General features: G+C 38.2%; 2 protein-coding genes across 5 annotated transcripts; one reads left to right on the forward strand and one right to left on the reverse strand.

Moving 5' to 3' along the window:
* Positions 1-2,465: 2,465 nt before the first annotated feature.
* On the reverse strand, positions 2,466-18,249 carry ascc1 (activating signal cointegrator 1 complex subunit 1). 4 transcript variants are annotated; one of them, XM_040039099.1, is made up of 11 exons: positions 18,150-18,249; positions 17,772-17,924; positions 17,550-17,652; positions 17,319-17,416; positions 17,045-17,223; positions 16,798-16,931; positions 14,940-15,059; positions 14,705-14,829; positions 14,011-14,084; positions 11,633-11,777; positions 8,576-9,713 (listed from the first exon to the last, which is right to left on the reverse strand). In XM_040039099.1, exons 2-10 carry the CDS (start codon positions 17,884-17,886, stop codon positions 11,661-11,663), a joined length of 1,065 nt encoding a protein of 354 aa, XP_039895033.1. In that variant the 5' UTR covers positions 17,887-17,924; positions 18,150-18,249; the 3' UTR covers positions 8,576-9,713; positions 11,633-11,660. The 4 variants fall into 4 exon arrangements, with proteins under 4 accessions (XP_039895032.1, XP_039895033.1, XP_039895030.1 ...); XM_040039098.1 differs by lacking the exons at positions 8,576-9,713; positions 18,150-18,249 and adding an exon at positions 2,466-3,302 and having other exon boundaries at positions 17,772-18,112; XM_040039096.1 differs by lacking the exon at positions 18,150-18,249 and having other exon boundaries at positions 17,772-18,112.
* Positions 18,209-21,023, forward strand: anapc16 (anaphase promoting complex subunit 16). The gene is made up of 4 exons (XM_040039108.1): positions 18,209-18,326; positions 18,617-18,770; positions 19,882-19,956; positions 20,376-21,023. The coding sequence occupies exons 2-4, from the start codon at positions 18,629-18,631 to the stop codon at positions 20,483-20,485; spliced, it is 327 nt and encodes a 108-aa protein (XP_039895042.1). The 5' UTR covers positions 18,209-18,326; positions 18,617-18,628; the 3' UTR covers positions 20,486-21,023.
* The last annotated feature ends 149 nt before the right edge of the window (positions 21,024-21,172 follow it).

The following is a 21,172-nucleotide window of genomic DNA, read 5'->3' on the forward strand; positions in this document are numbered from 1 at the left end:
ATGAGAGAGAGAGAGAGAGAGAGAGGGAGGGAGGGAGAAGGAGAGTTAAAGGGGAGATTAGATCCTGCGCTAATCATTTATTTGTGCTCACTTTGAATCATTATTTCAGCGTCTTCTTGTTGTTGTTTGATTTACTTTTTTAAGCCCACACACAAACACACACTCACACACTCAGAAATCCTAACAGTCACACTGTAAATGAATCATACAAGTAGAATAAATGTTTTCTGGAAGAATGCCATTTAGCCTACGCCTACAGCTGGGTTCAGACAGTGAAAAGGAAATGAGAGGAAAATTGCTGCAATTTAGTTGATATCATAAGGAATTAGTGCCCACAACATGGTTCCTCGGACTACCAGTGGTCACTGAAGAGTCCCAAAAGGCCTCATATCAACCGAGGTTTCATTTATGTTAAAATTAGCACGGGGAGAGGATGCCAATGTCAGAATCATATATTATCTCACTCTAAAATGTGACATCAGATATAAATGGACTCAAAACAATGCTTATTGTATTATATTGGATGTGTCATTACAGAAAATTTCATGATTCGCAACTTGTTCCCTTTTCCCAAAACCTGAATGTGATGTTTTCAAGTTTATTAAATGTTGACTTGTGAAGGTGCTAGTAAGCAGTGCCGGGTATCCCTCTTTTCAGTTAACTGACAGAATGAAGACTGGTGCCATTGTTTTTATCTAACTCTCTGACAAGAACAAATGAAGGAAGCAATCATCACAGCGTAACACACAGTCAGTTAAACATCAGGGATCTCAGCCTGTCCACCTAGAAAGCTTAAACCTCTGTGAATCAATTTCATCTGCTTTGATGCAAATGAAAGTGACAAGAAGTGTAGTGAACAGGCCTTTGAGTGAAACAGTTTGTCTTGGCTACGCTTTGTTTAAAACTTGCCTCTAACTGGCTGCCCATTGCAGACAGAAGGTTAAAACAGCAAATGGGTGGTGCTTCTGTGCAGAGATGACCATATAAGATACAACCACAATCTCAGACTAAGATGACTCAGATACATGGACAATGAGCATAAACCAGTTTGCAGACGAGCCTGGGCCTTTGCTAGCTATGGCAGGTTGGTAATACAGTACACTGGAAATTTAACATTTCTTTGAACTGTGTTGAGTAAACTCTCAACTGTTATTGAGTAATGTAACAATTTGTGCTGCCAAAGTGATTTTATGAAGTTATGAGTTAACGTACTTATATACTTATACCTTCAGCAACACATGGGAAACACTAGCTGCCTCATTATTGTGTTGTGCATATATAGATTTCCTAGTAGCTTAATCTATAATTATAAATCAACCTTTCTGATGTTGAAATGCTGAGACTTTCATTGGTTTGACTGCCTGCACCAAATGATGTTGTAAAGATGGACTGTGGAACGAAACAAGTTTAAATGTGTTGCGTTGCGGCTTTTATCCCCCATTCTTTATGACCTCTAGTTCTGCTGTAGCTGCACATCATCTTAAGTCTATCCACGTTATTCCTGCTGCTGCCTAAACTCTGCATGCCCTCTCCTCCTTCGCTCCCTCTGCTGTGCATCCCATCCCCATGAAGATAAACCTAATCCAGCCCTCTGCTCAGACTCATTTATGTTTAAGATTACCAATATTGTCCGTGGCTGAGTAGCCAGGGGGCAGGATCACATTTCTGGGATGCTGCTTAGCAGGCCAAACCAACTCTGACATTGCCATCAAAATAGTTGATGTGGCAGTCGCAGGCTTTCCTGACTGTGCAGAGCTCGCGAACTGCGATGCAAGGGCAACAGGAGAAATGTCCCACAGTGCCAGCCTGCTGCGCACATCAGGAATACAAGGTGGTGGACATGATGTATTAATCAAGAGGTCGTCATTACTCACTTCTGGATGAATGTGCTGCAGATTAATGGTTACACAGCTGATCTGGGTCACCTAGAATTATTTAAAGACTCTATTCTGCTTTGCACCATTAGCTTTTAAAGATTTGTTTTTAATTTAAGAGGTTATTTGGAAGCATCTCTTTGGATCCTTGCAAAGGAAGTCTCCTATGGGAATCTTCAATGTGAATGAAAGGGAAAAAAACGAATAGAAAACATGCTGATGAGAGCTGTTCATTGGTTCAGATAACAGGCTTTAGGGAAAAGACTCCAAAGAGCCTTATTTTATTTATTTTAATTGCAGACAGTTCTTAAGAGTGCTGCTCTTCTATATACGAGTAGCAACACAGGGTCCGAGTGTTTTTACTTCTCTGATAATCAAATACTTAGAAACATGTCTTACTCAGATGTGAAGAAACACCTCAGATTATCATGTTAGTTAACTCAAGGTGTCATGCTCTCACACCCTTCTGTGGCCAAGAAATATTTATTGCTATTGGATGTTTTATAGTAATTTTTGATGACAAGAGGCACTTTAAAATAAATATACCAACCAAGAAGACAATGCTGTATGTATATAAACCCTTTTATGTTATTCAGAGCCATCAACACATGGCCGAATCACATCTATTACAGCCTTTCACAGAACAGAGCTCACGGTAAAGTAGACTACAATGCTCTTTAATGTGCTTAACATGACAATATTCATGCTCATTTAACCAAAACTTGTATAATCACACATATCAAAAAGCACAATGTGAAGCCTCTTGCATCTTAAACATAAAAGCAGCTCCATGCAACTTGTTTAACATCTTCTTCTACACATCAAGAGTCACGCTGTGGAAGAGTGCCTTTAATTGTAAAGGGATTAGCTGATGGCATTGGTTCCTCCTGCTCCTCTCTAGGCAGATAAACCATATCAATCCTCCATCGAGTGTAATCAGTCTACACAAAAGGAGCAGAGGGACGGGAAGCTTCATTTGAATATCAGGCAAGACTCCATGCAGCAAAAAACTTGAAGGCTTCCTTATCTGTTAATATTTCCCATCCACAAATGTAAACAACGCGTCTCTTTTCTGTCTCACAAACAGCTTGTGAAGCTCAACAGGAGCTTTGGACCTTATCACAGATGTACATCGGTTATAAGTGATGTAACCGCTCCGTAAAGATCACTTCAGGAATTTCTGGTACACAACAATTCATTTCAGAAGGCAATGGTTGGATGGAAAAGACATTTGTTTATTCCTGACAAATCAAAACAGAATATACAGCACGAGAAAACAACCAAAATCCCAATTTTCCAAATGAGTTCAACATAAGATTCAGGAAAGATGCTGTAACGTCGTGTCCGTGTCCAGCTGTCAGGAAAGAACTTCTTCATCAGCGAGCATTTCTTAACATTTCCAATCTTGCTGTTGTGTTCATCAAAGACCTGCAACACATAATCAGAGATGAATTTTGTACTTTAAAGCACCGCCAGGGCTGCAACTGACCGTTATGTTCATCTAAAAATTAGTCTGCTGATTTTCTTTCATTACTTGCTTATAAATTCTCAGATGTCTTGAGCCACCTTTTAAAGTCTTTTTATTTTCCTAAGAAAATGGGAGCAGCGACTTTTTAAAATGTGTCCAAGCGTACAAACAATTTGAACAAGCTTGAAAGTCAGTATTTGGTATGATTGTTTGATTAAACTATTTTCTGCATTTATAAATCCATTCATCCGTACAGCCTGACAATGATAGAGCCTCCACTGTGTTTTAAGGATGGCTCTACACGCTCAGTGTTGTACTTCCATGTATGGCGATGACGATTTGAAGCAAACATTTTAAATATGGATGTGTCACTTAGCAAGACCTGTTGCCACTGGCAACACAATGGCTTCCTAACAGCCGCTTTCACTGACATCATCTCCGATGAGATTTTGGCAAACAGGGTCAGATGCATCTCTCAGGTCCTGTGTCAGGTCTTTGCTGGATCTTTTCCAGTTTCTTAAGGACATGAGTTTTGGATACTGTTCATCTGCTCTAGATTGTTATATAGACCTGCCACTTCTTTTCCACCCTCCACTTGTCCAGTTTCCTTAAATTGCTTAAGGACTCACTGCGCATCATGCTGAGATATGGCAGGTTTTCAGTTAATAGCACTTTGGGAGTAACCTTGTTGGTGCAAAAACTGTCTGCCTGTCAAACTGTGTTACCTTTGGCATTTGTTGATTCAATTAAAGAAATTCTGTATTTTTATTGCCAAGTTGTCTGTTATGTGTGGACAATACAGGCTCATCCCTTGAATAAATTGCTCTTTTACCCTTGAATGATTCATAGGTGAGCATTAAGTTGCTTAAAAAGCAGCCGATGTCCAAAGAAAAACTTTGAAAGACCTTCCGAGATCCTGGAGAACCCTTGCTCATGACCACTTAAAAAAAAAAAAAAAAAAAATACAAGATAGTTCTCCTTGGAAGCAAAATATAAAGAAATGATGGGTGGTTCAAAACTTTTGCACACTACTGTACAGGTGACTTTCTAAGTCAGTTACTTCATGCCCATATGCAATTATGCAATACAAATGTACAGAAAATAAAAATAAAAAGGGACCCTAACAGCACAGTAAAGGGCATTAAGGCATGAAATATTGATAAAGTAACAAAGTACTTGTTTTCTTACAAAGGTCCCCTCTGTGGTTGTTTTTGTGTGTGTGTGTGAATTGTGTATGTCCAGTTGGAGGTACCCAACGACACGGTGAAGAAGAAAAAAAAAAGCAAATAGCCTGTAAACAGGATCATGGACAGGAAATCCCATCAAAAGAAGATATTTTGAGAAAATAAACCACACGGGGAGACATTTAATAAGTAATCCTTAGTGACTTACAGCTGTAAGTAGAGCTGCTATAAATGTGTATAGATTTAATTCAATAGGATTCAAACTGGGTCACTCAGCTATTAAAAGTGCAAAGTTAGTTGAGAGCAGTCTGACAGCAGTTTGCCTTTTCCTGGCAAGTACTGAAAGCTGCTGTTTTCCACTGCAGGCAGCTGCTGCAGAGGTAGAAGAGAGTGTAGCACCTTTTTCAATTAAACGTGCACAATAAACAGAAGATGGCAAATACTCTGAACTGTGACACGCTCGGTCTCAGTGCAGGGTTTCATTTTTACTCAGTATTATTAAGCTTATACCGGCTATTATAAATAACAAATCCCCATCAGCTGCACTTTTATATACTAACAGTAAAAAAAACAATTGAGTATTAAGTGATGCACTAAGGAATTTCACATTGCGTGATAAACAGATGACACAACATTTATAACTTTTGTATAAGCATCCCTCGCATTTAGTGCTGAAATAAGAGTGTTGACCATCATCTGTGCTTGTGTTATTACATTATTTTGTTCTGTAAAGCAGCTCTAGTGATACAGTAACAGCAATCACCCACCTCTGCAGTGTTCTCTGGAACAGTTTAGCAACCTTGAGCATTTTTGATTTTATGAAACACCACCTTACAGTTTCCTTTGACTCTTAGTGCTTTCATTGTTCCTTCCTGGCCTAATATGCAGATATATTCATTCAGAAATCATTCATAAAAATAGACCATGAAGCACTGGGCTGCACATCTTAAAAGAAGAATAAGGTCACAAGTACTCCAGTCACCAGTCAACCCAGTATTAATACTTTAGTGGACCCCCTTCTGCCTTAACAATTGCCTTAATTCTTTGTGGCTAGACTTCGAAAAGTTGCTAAAAACATTCCTCAGAGATTTTGATCAATGTTGACATAATAGCATCACATATTCAAAAATGCTCTATTAGATAGAGATCTGGTAACTGTAGAGGCCATTTGTACACAGATAAGTCACTGTTATGTTCAAGAAACATTGAGATCATTTTGAGCTTTGTGGAGTGGTGTGTTATCCTGCTGGAAGTAACATTCGGAAGACAAGATGGACACGGTAAGTAGACAAAAGGCACAAAGTGTACCAAGAAAATATCTGGCACACAATTACACCACCACCTCCTCCCCAAACCTTTGATACAAGGTAGGATGGATTCATGCTTTTATGTTGTTTACCCCTAATTTTAACTCTACCATCCAAGCGTTGTAGCAGAAATCGAGACTCATCACACCAGTCAACATTTTTTCCAGTCTTCTGGTGAGCCTGTGTAAATTGTAGCCTCCGTTTCCTGTTTTTAAGTGACAGGAGTGACACCCGGTATGGTCTTCTGTTGGTGTAGCCCACCTGCTTCAAGGCTTGGGGTGTTGTGTATTCTGAGATATTCATCTTTATAGCTTGGTTGTAACAAGTGTTATTTGAGTTACTGTTGCCTTCCTATCGCTTAAAGAAGTAAGTTCATTCTCCTCTGACCTCTGGCATCAACAAGATATTTTTGAGAGCTGCTGCTTGCTAGATACTTTATCTTTTTTTCAAACTATCCTTTGTAAACACTAGTGATGCTTGTGTAGAAGAATCCTAGCAGATCAGCAGTTTCTGAAAAGTAACTTAAAATCACCCTTCTTCCCCATTCTGATGCTCAGTTTGAACTTCAGCAGGTCATCTCCACCGTGTCTGCTGATTGTGTATACACATCTGTCAAACATCTGGTAGATTTAGTCCTTTGCCAAACGTTTTATCATTTATCATTTACTACACAAAAATGTCAAAACGTTCACTAGCTACTGCTTCTTAAATGTGAGGATTTAATGACTGTTCTCTTTCATATTACTGTAAATGGAACATATCTAGATTTTGAGAGGCAATTTGGGTCTTTATATGCAACACGTTCAACAATTCCTGACATTTCATAGCTTAAAGTATAAATTTTTTTTTTTAAGTAACAGAATGTAACTGGTGATGATAATCCCCATTTTAAAATCTTGTAGTGCTAAGTGTACATAAAGTAAACAGTAGCTCTGAATGACTTCTTACTGTTCAAACACTTTAGGCTTTTTGCCTTCCCTCCCTGTGTCAATGCCTCCAGCAGTAAACAGACGTGGACAGCTGCAGGCAGCCTCCAGACTCAGCACTCTGAATGATAAAGAGCTGGTGCAGGGATCACCTGCCTTTTTGCTAGAGACACATATTAGACATTTCAAATACTCTAGCCTTGGCTCTCCATCAAGGCCCCGTTTACGTCTATTAGTGACAGAGTGATCAGTGTGAAATTCAGTCGGTGGTGACACACGACTGGAGAGTCAAACATAAGAGAGTTTAAAAAAGGCACGCCGTCATATTTCACCCTTAATGATATCCAGTTTTGAAATTTCAGTTTTGTCTAGCAGGATTGTTTATAGAGCACCTTTCTACTTCCCGTGGACACAAGTGAATAAGTTCATACAACTGGATTCAAGTGTGTTAGAGGAATACACGGCACAAAAAGGCCCAAACTACCTTTCGATATGTCATATTTGATTTAAAATATTATTTGTATCAGTCTGAGTGTACACTGAGCAAACCTTACTGTGACCTTAAAAAGTAATTAGGCACTTAATTGATTTGATGCATGTCATTAGTTACTCCAAGCATGCAAATCAAACATATCTACTGTATTAAAGGTCATGTCTGTCAGCCAAAATCTATTTTTTCCCCCAGCAGACGTTAACGCTTTCCATATGGAAAGAAAGCTTAATTTCTAATTACCCTATGAAAAATTCCAAAGTGTGGCTCTGAATATCAAAATCCGAAATGTACTAAAAAGAAAAGAACAAAAAAAAAAAACTGACAGTGATCAAGTAAAACCCATTTAAAAACTGGCTTTTGCATTTAAAAAGGCTACTTTGAACATTGCCATGAAATTAACTATGCAAATCGGGTTGGGGGAGCGGGGGGTACAATACTTGGTCAAGATAACAAGACTTCAGTTACCAAATGTGATATGAATTTCTTATTACTGAACAGTTCAGTGCAAGTTCTAAAAGTGTTGCAGGCTCAATGAGATGATTGCTTTTGCTTTCAATCCTTTTAAAAATCACAAAAACAAATTGGCTGGAAAATAAGGTTTTATCAGCTTGTTTTATACTGCAAAGGCGCATTTTCAGTGGGTGTCGTTTACCGCCCTTTTAAATGCTTATCAGTGCATGTAAACAAGCACATGCACACATGCCTGCATAAACAGCTAAATCGTGTAACGTTTTAATTAAAATCCCATCTCCTCGGTCTCTTTAGATCGTTAGAAATAGAGACGCAGATCCACAAAGGGAAAGAGGTCGCTGGTAACACCAACAGACGCAAGGGTCTCATTTATCAGTCTTATTTAAATTGGCTCATGCTAGTTTTGAAATCTTAAGGGTCTAGTTGGATGTTCACACTGCAGGGACTGCGGAGATGACTAATTAGGTAGAGGGATGTGGCAGAGACAGAAAAAACTATGTATGTCGGGCAGTGCGTAAGCAAGCTCACCCACACGGACATGCAAAGCCACATTTAACTATGTTTACAGATAAGCCGTGACATTCTGACCACTCAGATGAAACGTAAAATTGCTTACGTTGTGACAACAGGGTGTCATGGTGTAGGAAATATGACATGTGGTTTCATAGCCAAAATAAAGTTTTTTCTGACTAGGACCTTATGGGGCATTACTAGGAATGTTAGCAGTACAATAAAGGCTGTTTTTGAAAAATGTGTAACTGTGTCCAGTCAAGAAACAATTGTTTCAGATATTTCTGTTTAATATGTTTGTCTGTGTGTGTAGACAACAGCTTTGCAAAAAATTGCAACAGATTTGCTTTATCCATTTTAATCTTCACATTATCAAAAATATGCAAACATGCAACATTTAATTAGAAACTCTTAGCAGACTGATTTTGTGTTATTGCTGTTTTATCGCCAACCTAATGTACCAAAGGTTCTTTGAAGAGAACAACTGACTGCGAGTGGTTGGAGATTTGGTCACCATCGCAGGCTGAGTAGTCATGATCATGCCACAATCTTCAACTACTGTTTTTCCTAGTTTGATTGGAGCATTAGGCCCTTGTCACACAGTCCTAGAGACCTATTGGCAAACATCTGGCAAGCACTGGTGGTTAGGGTAAAATGTATATTCTTTGGCTGGTGGCAAGTGCTTCCTGGAGGTTGTTGGCAGACACAAGGTGAAATTGGTCACAGTTTTCACTGCTTGTAACCAGTTTTAACGAGCAACTGTCTCCAACCTTGACTTGGTCGATATACATTTTTCCCTAGAGAGTGACGGTTGCAGGGGATTTACTGACCGGTCTTCTAGGCCTTTTTGGGACTTTAACCTTACAGAAATCAAGTGATTTAAAGACAGACTGTAGTAATAATTTTTTCAGCAACTTTTTATATTATGTCCTTTCTATACAAATAACAGACATAAAGAACATTTGCTAAATGATCTATACAATGTAGCAATCTATCAATCTTTTTGTGAGCAAATTCTTACTTGGACACATTTATAGCTGAAAACAGACTGAAAATTTATTAAATATTAAACACGAAGCCTTTAACTTAATTAAAACTAAATTACAGTTTCAAAAACCATTTACTAAATGTTTGCTTCCAACTTATCAATGTTAAATCTGGCATCCTAAATGTTACCCATATTTCCAAATTTCCTGACATTTCATAGATAATTAACCAATTTATCAAGACAATATGAATGTCTGATAGTGAGAAATTATTCCTTCATTGCAGCCATAATCCAATATGCTCCCGATCTATACAACTAAGAAGACATATGGCCATTTAAATAAACAGTCAGTCTGAATGCGTTATATTAAGTCTCAGGACAAATTGTATCTGTCTTCAGAGTCCGTGTCTACGGATGACGTATGTTTCCTCATGTGTTTTCAGTACAATCATTAATGCGGACATCTGTGCAAAAACATCCTCAATCATGTCTCTGCCAAAAGAAAAACAGAGGCATAGTCTCAATGAATTCAATCAAATTTCAATTGCCTTGTGATGCTTTCTTTTTGTGCTTAGGAGCAATAGTATTGGCAAGTGTCAGAATTCTGTTATTAGCTGGAGTGCTTTTACGTTGGATGCAATCCTGACCCACTAAAAAGCATGCTGTCAAGAGCTCTGGGCATGATTAATTAGGTCCCAGGTCCTAGGTCGGAAAAGATTCCACTCCAAGACAATGAAATAGTTAGGGTATGGGCAGCTCAGCTGGCTAGTCTATATCCAATAACAAAATCTGCATGGGAATCTGTGCAAGCAGCTTCAAGAAAAAAGAGAAGAAAAGAAAATCATGCCACTGCTGGGATGGGAGGGTGGATAGGACAGGGTTGCAAAGCTGACAAACAAAAAGACCCCTTTGTTTTTATCAGTGTAACTTTTGGCTGCCTGGCAATCACCCTCCTGCATTCCAAACAGAGAGCATTGCCAGCTGAGGGGAAAGCGAAAATAAAAAAAGCTGTGACGGCAAAAGCAAGTGTCTGTATTCACTGACACTGTTGACAGTCGGGAGTGAAGACAAGGTTCATGTGGGAAAGGCAAAGATTTAAAGAAAAATGAAAAGAAAAAAAGCTGGAGGAGAAAAAAAGGTCTCAAAGATCATATCGGTGATGCATTCATACTTTCATGAGGCAGTGCGTTGAAAGGATGAAAGGAAAGGTGTAAATCATGGCTATGACGTAGAGTACTGCAAGCAAGAGATTAGAGCAGCATGAAATTCAACCAGTGTTTGGACAGCTATAGAAGCCAGTTTGGCAGAACATCTGCATTTGAATCTATTGGGATGCTGTGTAAAGTGTATGAACAAGATGCAAAGATTGTAAATGGTTTAAGCCAAATATTTAGATGAAATTGTTACTGTGCTGCTGGAAACATTCCTCAAAGATTATGGTCCACATTGACTTGACAGCATCAGGCAGGTGATACAGACTGCATATACTTGATGCCAATCTTCCTTTCCATCACATCCCAGAGGTCCTCTATTGGACTGAGATCTGGTGACTGTGGTCACTGTGTGAAAACAATGAACTCACTGTCATGTTTAAGAAACCACTAAGATGTTTTGAGCTTTGTGGCATGGCACAATTTGGTATTTATATTTCTGTGTAAAATCAACACCATAGGTATTTTGTAACAACAAACCCTTCTCTAACCCTACGCTGTAACCTGATATGCACCTCCCTAGGGATATAACTACACATCCCCGTCGACAAAGCCAATACAGATAGAAATGTTGGCAACAGCACTGGCCACTTCCATAGGGTACGTCACTGGCTCTATGTAGATTCACTACAGCAGTATAAACTATGCACTATCCTGCTGACAGCAGCCAGCTACTGTTGTAGCTACTTTGGCCATTACAGAAATAGCTGAAGTAACTGCAAATTGCCTATTAATTTTCATAAACTATTCGTTTTTACAATGATCAGGATTATAAGATTGTCTTCTTCCTGTAACTTTCTGTTTCATTTGATATAAATATAAAAGTTATTAAAATTGTATACATTTTATGAGCTTTTTAGTCCTTAGGAATACATGAAAGAGCAAATGTTTTAATGTATAATCTTATCTTCAAATACTTGTCAGATAAATATACCAGGCCAAAAAAATGTGGAATAAAACTAAATAAAAACAAGTATCTGAAAATTCCATTTAACTAGATTTCTATGTTTCATTTGGGCACTGTGGTTTACAAAGTACATCTAATATTTTTCATTCTTCTCTATTAAAGGGATAACCATGACCCAATCTCCACCTCTCTGTTAACAGCCAAATGACTCAATCTATGCTGCCACCTACTGGACAGAACTATCACGAATGCTGCAGTGCTCTCAAAGCTATAAACCTTATTAATTTTCCCACCTCAGTATATGCTCACTCTTGCATGAGCTCAAGACAAGCTGATGCTCCCTGCAGAGCTGTAGTATCCAGTGCAGTCTGTTGAATATCTCTGGGACAGCTGGACAGTATTCAGCTCAAACTCTCCAAAACAATAAGCATCAAATTTCTGTAATGAAAACACATTAAATTCATAAACTTTTAACAATCAATCAATCAATCCATCCATCCATCCATCCATCCATCCATCCATCCTTACATACATACAGTCAAGACTATTTCAGACAACCGTGTGAAACAACAAAGCAGGACAACTTGTGTTGACATCAAACAGTCAGCACTGTGTTAGAAAGTTAAAAACTGCTTGTCAAATTCTATTGTGAAAACAAGGTAAGCTGTCACAAACATGGTATTATCATATTTATAGGTGGCTGAGTGTTTGCCTGCTACCTTTGTGTCACTTCCAGAGGAAAAAAAAACAGCAGCAACAATGTTGTTATTCAAACAAAGACCTTCTCTGTAGAGGAGGGGAAGGTGAATGTCAGAGCTTTTCATCTCCAGTGTCGCATTTCAGTTGTCAAAACTCCACCAGGAAGATTTTTGCAACCTGACTCTGACAAGTGTTTTTTTTTTTTAAACAACACAAACAACCAAGAGTCTTTGAGCTGTACTGGTGCGTTATTTTTATTTATTTATTTATTTATTAACCAAAAATAACAACTGCTAATAAAGTACATTCTTAAGTAGTGTTCCCTAATATTTCTGCCAAAATAGCAGGTTTTCAGTAGTCAGTCAGCACAGACTGTATATAAATGATGGACACAGAAACACCCATTAATTTGTGGGCTCGCTTTGAAGCCTCAACTTTAGAATTTTGGCAAGTTGTTTTTTTGAAAAGTGTCACTTTCATGTAGTGTTCAGTGTCTGCTGCAGACACTTTTTTTAGGCCTGTCACGTCTTATTTTGTTCACTTTGTCCAGTTTTCTTAAGATTCTTTAAGGACACACTGCTTACCAGGCAGAGATATGCTAGGTTTTTGGCTAGTACCTAACTGGGAACCACCTTGCTGGTACAAAATATTATTTTATGCCTGTCAAACTGTTATTTTTAGAATTTTTCATAGACTGAATTAAAGAAATTGGAACAAATAATGTGTTTTTACGAGAAGCAATTTCTAACAAAGTGCCTAAAGACACAATTGAATATTGGTTGTTATGTGTAGGCAGCACTTGTTCATTCCTTGAACCTCTTTTATGATTGAATCATAGGTCAGTGTTAAGTAGCTTAACAAAAATCCTATGTAGCCAATGTCCAAAAAAAAAAAAAAAACTTTGAAGGACAATCAGAAACCCTGAATAACTACTGCTCAAAACCCCTTTAAAAATTACAAGCTAGTCGAGGTTGGCTTCACTTTTCAGACCTGAGGCTCACTCCTCTTTTAATATAAAAGGTCTACAGCTGTGACACAAAAAATAGGTGGGGGGAACCAATTTTGACATATCACACTAGGAGAAGCACATGAGGTAATTGTTATTACTGGTCCAGTTTCAGGGTGGCAAAACAAGAGTGCATCAGTGTTTCCCAACTGGACATGAAGTCATAACTAAACACGATTTGAGCCTGGACTGCTGTGAAGCAGGTCAGGTGGTTTAACGTTAAATTACATAGCTCGTATCACAACTAATGTGAGAACATAATCGATTTGTCCCAGGTGAAATGAAAACACCTTTTCCCTAAAGAAGATAAATGTAAATCAGAACCAAAAATCAATACAATACTCTCAATTTTCATGTTTTTTTCACTAAAAGAGCAAAGAAGCAATTAACTGACAAGATCACATGGGACGAGCTATGGACAAGTCAACCACAGCTGGAAAATCTATACACAATATACTTTAAACAAAAACAATGTTGCATCAATTGGATGGTGTAATATTGCTGCAAGCTCCTGAACATAGCAATTAAGATGCATTTGTATTTATTTATTTATGCATTTTAGAGTTTTTAAACATTTTCCCAGTTAGTATATACACAAAATTCTAACACTGTATTTTATTTTTTCCCCAATTGAAACTATGCATATTGTGCCAATACAGTAAAATGTTTTTTTGAATGGACTGGCTTTTATGTAGCACTTATCTAGGCTTTTTGACCACCCAAAACAATTTTTACTGTGGGAGGAAGCCAAAGACCCCAGAGAAAAGCACAAGGAGAACATGCATATGCCACAAGGAAGCCTCAGGAGTCAAGGAGACTCAAGCTAGCACCCGTCTTACTGTGGCGTTGGCACTACTAACCACTGCACCTCCATCCCGCCCAGTGCTGTTGCCTACCATATTGTTATTAACTGCAGTCAAGAAGTGAGTATGTGTCTCAATCCAACAGTAGTAAATTTCAGCTAACCTTTAGTATGTTTTTGGCATCAAAAGCCTCTCTTTCATTGACGGTTTGACGTCCTGCTGTGCCCGTATCTTCCACTGTAAAAACACGAGAGTGTAAAGAACAAGCTGATCAATAAAGCACAGAAGACACAGATACAGATATGTTATCTCAGTGATAAACTAACATGTTTACTTGAACCTGTCAGTGGCTTTACAACAGTACAAGCAAAATCAAGGACATTTAGTTAGTAAAATTAGTTTGTGAAATAGGGACTAAGAAGATGAAAAAAAACCCAGAATTTTAATAGGGCTTATCCACAAGGCGGTAAACATGGTCAGCAGTGGCACAGTCTCTGTGTTGTGTTCCTGGTAAGCCCAGTACAAATTTGAGAACTGCTCCTGGACTTGATCCATGTCCAAAATGAATGAAGCTTTTGTCAGAGTACTTGGAAAACATGCAGCTCAGTGCACGTAAACAGAGCTGTGGCCAAACAGAGAACTGCCTCCCCAATTCCTCTCTGCACAATTTTGTTGTCAGAATTGGTCAAGACTCTGCTTTGTCGTCACTGCAGCTACACTCCAAGCCAAAAGATAATGAGGGAAAATTGGCAAACATCTACTGGGCGGCAGCAATCCATAAGATCCCAGCAGTTCAATAACTTCTCTACTATGCCTTTGTGCGAGATAGGCTGGCATGTGTGTGTTTATGTCTTTACCTGTGGAGTCTTTTCTGAACAGAGTGTTCATCACAGTACCATGTAGCTTCACTCTGTCCCACTCTCGGACCATCAGCCCTGCAGAGACAAAATGCTCTACCAGTCTGTCTGCAATCACCTGCAACCTATAATGTGATTCCATTAAAATAGAACAGAGATTAAAGAAATAAAGTTAAAACAGTAAAATGTTGGATTTTTGTAATGTTGTTATTTAACTATTCACTGATGTACTAACCTGTCAGATCCATCTCGAACATTGACCTTAGCATACAAAACATCCACCATTGCTGGGTCATCATTCATGTACTCTATGCCTGTCACCTCCAGTGGGAGAGGTTTTCCTTCAGTGATGTCTCTAATGAAAAATCAGACAAAGAAAACCATTGTAGTGTAACACAAACTGTATTTTTTTAAATAAATGTTACAGTGAAACTGTCTGGGTATGTAAACAGCTAATCAAGGTAGTAAAGTACAATGACACAGGTTCTCCTATTCAGAAATAAGGCTGGAGATACTTGGTCAGAGAGTTAACAACGATGCAACAATTCAGTCCACACACTGCATTCATAACTCACTGAATTTACATAAAGATTTCCTGTCAATACCTGAGGTCAGAGGAGAATGGCCAGATTGCTACAAGCTGACAGCAAGGAAACAGTAACTTAAATAACCACTAGTTACAACCAAGCAATGCCGAGAGCATGTCTGAATGCACAACTGCAGAAGAGCACACTGGGTGCCACTCCTGTCAGCTAAGAGCGAGAAATTGAGGCCACAATTCGCATGTGCTCAACAAAATGTTACAAATGTTGCCTGGTCTGAGGAGTCCAGCGACATTCAAATCAGAGTAAATAAAATGAAAGCATGGATCAATTTTGCTTTGTATACAGTGATGATGTAGTGGTTTGGCTACTGTTTTCTTGGCACGTTTTGGGTCCATTAGTACCAATCTGAGAATTGCTACTGACCATGTCCATTCCTTTATTAGACAGTGTACCCATCTTCTGCTGACTGTTTCCAGCAGGATAATGAATCATGTCACAAAGCTTGATCATCTCAAACTGGTTTCACGAAGTTGAGTTCACTGTATTCCACTGCCCTCCAAAGTCAATAGAACCCAATTCAATAAAACTCTTTTGCCTCGCCTCTGTCAGCGCGCCCCAGGCCGGCTGTGGCTACAATGTACCTTGCCATCACCAGTGTGTGAATGTGTGTGTGAATGGGTGGCTGACTGAATGTGTAAAGCGCTTTGGGGTCCTTAGGGACTAGTAAAGCGCTATACAAATACAGGCCATTTACCATTTCACCATTTTGGGTAGAATGATGGATTCTCATAAATGTGCAGCTGACAAATCTGCAGCAACTGGACCACAATGTCAGAGGAATGTTGTCAACACCTTGTTGAATCAACGTCATGAAGAAGGCCACTTTTTTGCTTTCAGAGGCCACTCTGAAAACAAAAAAGGATGCTTGAAAGGTGTAACTAATAACTGATGTATAAGCATACACCAATGAACAAAAACATTTTTACCAACCCATAAGACTGACAGTTACAGATGATTTTTAAATGATTTTTCTCCTTTTTTAAAGCACCACATAAGTTTTGAAAATATGAACCAATATGAACAAATAGGTTCTCGAGCAGGATTCTGCTAGTCGATTCTAAGTGCACAGCAAAAGCTTTAAGGGAGGCAGCTTTTAGCTTTTTTGCAATGGAACAGCAGCTGGAAGTGTTGAAATCTTTAAACTTTACCCTGGATTTTCATTAGGAAGGTTAAACATTACTTTGTTTTGCAATTTTATTGTTTTGGCTCTTTAAATCTATGAACTAGTGTGACATTATTTTATTAGGATTATTTTACTGATTGTTGTATAATTTGTAATTTTGTGTTTCATTTTATAATGTTAGTATTTTTCAGTCAGTGATTGTTTTACATATACATTTTTTTTTTTACTGTTCTTATTTTATTTACTTATTTTTAGATCGCTTATGTTTAACATTTCATTCTGTTTCACAGTGCAATTTCTTTTGTAGTCATACACCAAAATCATTAAGTGCTTTGTATAATGCAATAACCTTGTTCGAGCCTTACCTGATGAAGTTTTGACACTCTTGGAGATGTTCACATGCTTTTCTCACTTCCATTTCATTTAACAGAGCCAAGGTGCCGATAGTCAAGTGGAGCTTTGCAGGGTTCTGAAATATGCTTTCCTCTACTCCATGATCCTACAGAACATGGAATTTGTTAATGATGTAAAATGCTCTCCTTAAGCAATACATTGCCATAACTGCCCCTCACTGTCACCAGTTATATTTTGGTTCCTTTTTACAGAAGATACCTGTGAACATTGCTTCAAAACCTCGTCTTTAAATCTCAGGAATCCCTCTTGAATTTTTGAGTCATTTAAAGGGAATGACAAAAAGTGTGTGAAGGGCTGCTTCCTCCGGAAATTCTCAACAAGGACCTCCACCCGAGTGACAGCAGATGAAACTGCAGTTTTGGTGGAACCTGTAATGACTGTTACAAAATGAGAGAGTGGAGGGAAATGAGTGAAGGGAAATATCTTTTGCTCTCTGTTCAGTTTTTAAGTGACATTTGCCCTTAGTCCCCACCAATCTGCCCTTCCACTCCTTGTTTTGGGATGTTAATAGACGTCTTTGTGTCAAACTCCAGACGTTTACGCGTTTCTCCTTTTTTCCCAATGATGTATCTACAGAACACAAAGAAAACAGAGAAACACAGACAGACGTTATGCTGCTTACAGAATCTTGTATTATTTTCAGAAAGTGAAAGTTTAAGGACAACCAAAGCAAGGGTCTACTGTTGATCTGTTGATGACACACTTGTAAAGAACACTTGGGACATCGATGGCACAGCGATATCCTTTATCACTCTGTTCAATTAAGTGGGTATCACAGGTTTCATCTTCTCCAAGCTCTTCATCATCTAGAAACACAGAAATATACTCACATTTTTAAAAAGAAACTGTGCTAAAATCTGAAAGCATTATCTGGAGCTTCTTACAAACATGTATTTTACCTGTTAGCGGATAGTTCTCGACTTACCTGGTGGTCCCATGTAAGAAAACTCTTCCTCTTCCTCATAATGCTCTTCCTTAATTATATTCCTGCGGTATATTCTTCCATTTATATTTATAAGAGGTGGACGTAAGACATCCATACTGGTAAACTAGCTAGTATTAGCAAACCTGTGCAAATCTGACAACAGAAACGATGGTTCAGGCGATACTGAGGTGACTTTTGGTGACGTCAAAAACACTTAATAGATAATATACTAGCTTGTCAGCTAAGTGAAAATTGTATAAAATAACAAAGTCTGTCTTTCAAAACTTATTTAGCTAGCTAGTTGGAACTGTCCTGGTTAGTGACGTTTTAAATGTGTCGGAAAATGTGTTAACAGATCTACAAAAGTCATTGAACAACCTTTTAGCGACAGACGACTGAGACGAGCCATCCCTATGATTGTAAAATCTGCGATAGCTGCAACCCCTGTCGCGACAAACGTAAAATGCGGTCTCTGTCGTAAACTACTGGTATACGTCTGAAAAACAACGAAAACTGGCTGGATTTTAAGTTGTTATATTTGCTGTGACATCGACGGTAAGTTGTACTTTTGAATAAAAATGGAGACTTATTGCCATATTATATTTGTTAATATTTCTGCTGGGTGGTTATTATCAACATTAGTATAAGCAGAATAGTTAGCTTTATTGCTAGCAATGTTGTATCATTAAAACTAGTGAAACAGTCCTTCCAAGCTAACCCCTACCGGTTGGTTTGGATGTTTAAAAGCCTTTGTGATTACTAGAGCACGAACCACCTTGCTTTATCTGTGTTTGACACATTAAACTGGTAGTAAAAACAGTCGTTGTTGTGTGTGTTGTTTAAAGTTTATCGAGGCAATGGCCGCGTCTTCTTCGTCCTCTTCTGCGGGAGGAGTGAGCGGCAGCTCCGTGACTGGCTCTGGGTTCAGTGCTTCCGAGCTCATCCCACCAAGGAAAGTCCTCTATACGTATCCAAAAGGCGCAGGGGAAATGATGGAAGGTACGATGAAGGAAAACCGGATAAAAGTACTTGTATAAAAGCTGCCCAAATGCTCCCAAATAGCCAGGAAATAGAAATCATATGAAAATCATATATAATGGTAGGAGGTTTGCAACATAATAGCTTAATATTATAATATCTGCCAACTTTAGTATAACACTGAGAATATATGTGCCTGTGTTTCTAAAGTATTTAAGAAAGATATGTTACTACAAAGCAGAGTCTGCCTCTCTTCTTCACAATCAAGAGCTTTCTCTTGCACATGGTAGACAAATTAAGATAAAGCGAAACCCTTAAGCCTTTTATGCTGTGTGGGGCATGGCATAGATTCAACAAAGGTGCTGGAAACATTCTTCCCAGTTTCTGGTCCATATTGACATGATGTTATTAAACAGTTGCTGCACATCCATGATGCAAATCTCTTGTTCCACCTGGTGACTGTGGAGGAAGTTTGAATACAGTGAACTCATTGTCATGTTCAAAAAGCCCGTTTGAGATCATTTGAGTCGTGTGATATGGTGTGTTATCCTGCCGGAAGCAGCCATCAGAAAATGGGTACACCGTTCTCATAATGGGGTGGACATTATCAACATCAATACTCAGGTAACATGTGGCATTTAAATCATACTCAAGAAAGAAAATATCTCCCACACAATTAGACCATCAATAGCGAGATCCAGTGATACAAGGCAGGAAGGATCCATACTTTCATATTGGTCCCGCCAAATTCTGACCCTAAAAATGTGGCAGCAGAAATCGAGACTCATCTGACCATGCAGCATTTCTTGATTTCGTGATTCACTGATTGCATGTTTGCGTTATCAAGCCGCTAAACAGGTGTGCCTAATAAAATGGTGGTTGAGTGTATACTAATGGATGTTGTCTCTTAGGCTTTGACATTGTAATGTTTTTTAAAAAACCCAAAACTATTTTAGTTGTATTTTACTGTTGTTGTACTTCTTATGTCATAAATATATGAAATATTTTAAGATCTCTTTCTGATGTAGCTTGAAATCTACGTTTTGGCTTTTATTACCCTGGAGACGAAAGCTTGAATAAGTAATTCTTTATTTGACTGACCTTTTTTTTTTCATTTTACGTTTCTTTTTAGATGGCTCTGACAGATTTTTATGCGAGTCTGTATTCAGCTACCAAGTGGCCTCAACACTGAAACAGGTTAAACATGGTAAGTCTAACTATATTTGCATAGCTTCACATTAGTCTTGGTTGATCTAATACGGGTGCCAAACCCATTTTACATTATAGGCCACATATAGCCTACCTTCATCTTAAATGGGCTGGATGAGTGAAACTCCCGTTTCTCACAGTGTAACTACAAATTTAATCCCTGCGAGATATATAGACGGTGAAAAAACAAATTTTTTGTTTTGATCCATTACTTAATCACGTTGGCATCATATAAATGGTTAGCATTATTTAACTGTATTTTAACTGTATAAAAGGCTAAAATTTATGCCCACCTTCAGTTGTTCTAAAGCCATGTGGGCCGAATTAAAATCTTTAGTTCTGGCTCCCAGGCTTTACATTTGACACCCCTGAGCTAATAGAAACAGGTATACTAATGAGTAATGTCCATTCTTACAGATCAGCAAGTGTCTCGAATGGAGAAACTCGCGAGCTTGGTGGAGGAGCTAGAAGCAGACGAGTGGCGGTATAAACCTATTGAACAGCTATTGGGATTCACACCATCTTAAATAAAGAGATTCAGATGTCTTTTGCTTATTTAATCAGCCAAATAGAAGGAAAATGTAACCTTTTTTTTTTTTTTTAAGTTACACATGATATTCCTTCTGTATTCTGTATCATAAGTTTAAAAGTGTTATCTGGAGATCCCAAATGTGAGATGTGTTACTTTATCACTTCTATATGATTGTTTTATTTTTAAACCACTTATTACATTAAACCCAGCATACTAAATAAAATCTTGTCAACAACATTCTTATAAATTAGTAACTACACAATTCACAAGTTAACAGATTTTCCATCTGCTTTAGGCTGTTCAAGATGATTCTCTCATTGGAATTAGCCTTCATGTTAATGTAAATACTACATTTGGTATTAAATCCCTGGAAGAGAAGCATTGTGTTTCCAAATGGCTCAAATGTAACTTATAAACGTAAAGCCTGCTGCACTGTTGGTCTCTTCTCCTTTCTGTGTATGTCCTTACTCCCCCAGCAATTGGAACAAAACAAAGAGAGCTTGTAAATAAAATCAGACTTGGGACATTCTTCACATTGGTTGCTGTTTGTTTTGCCTGGTGTGTATTTTGTCCAACTCCACCTCACTGTGTTAAGTTTTGTTAAATCCAAGGATAGAAAAGTATTTGTGCTGCTTTTTTTGTGGTATGTATTTTGATATTGTTGTTCATTCTGTTCTTTGAA

Source organism: Simochromis diagramma, unplaced genomic scaffold (assembly GCF_900408965.1).
Source record: "Simochromis diagramma unplaced genomic scaffold, fSimDia1.1 OVJJ01000402.1, whole genome shotgun sequence".
In the NCBI taxonomy this organism is placed as follows: Eukaryota; Metazoa; Chordata; class Actinopteri; order Cichliformes; family Cichlidae; genus Simochromis; species Simochromis diagramma.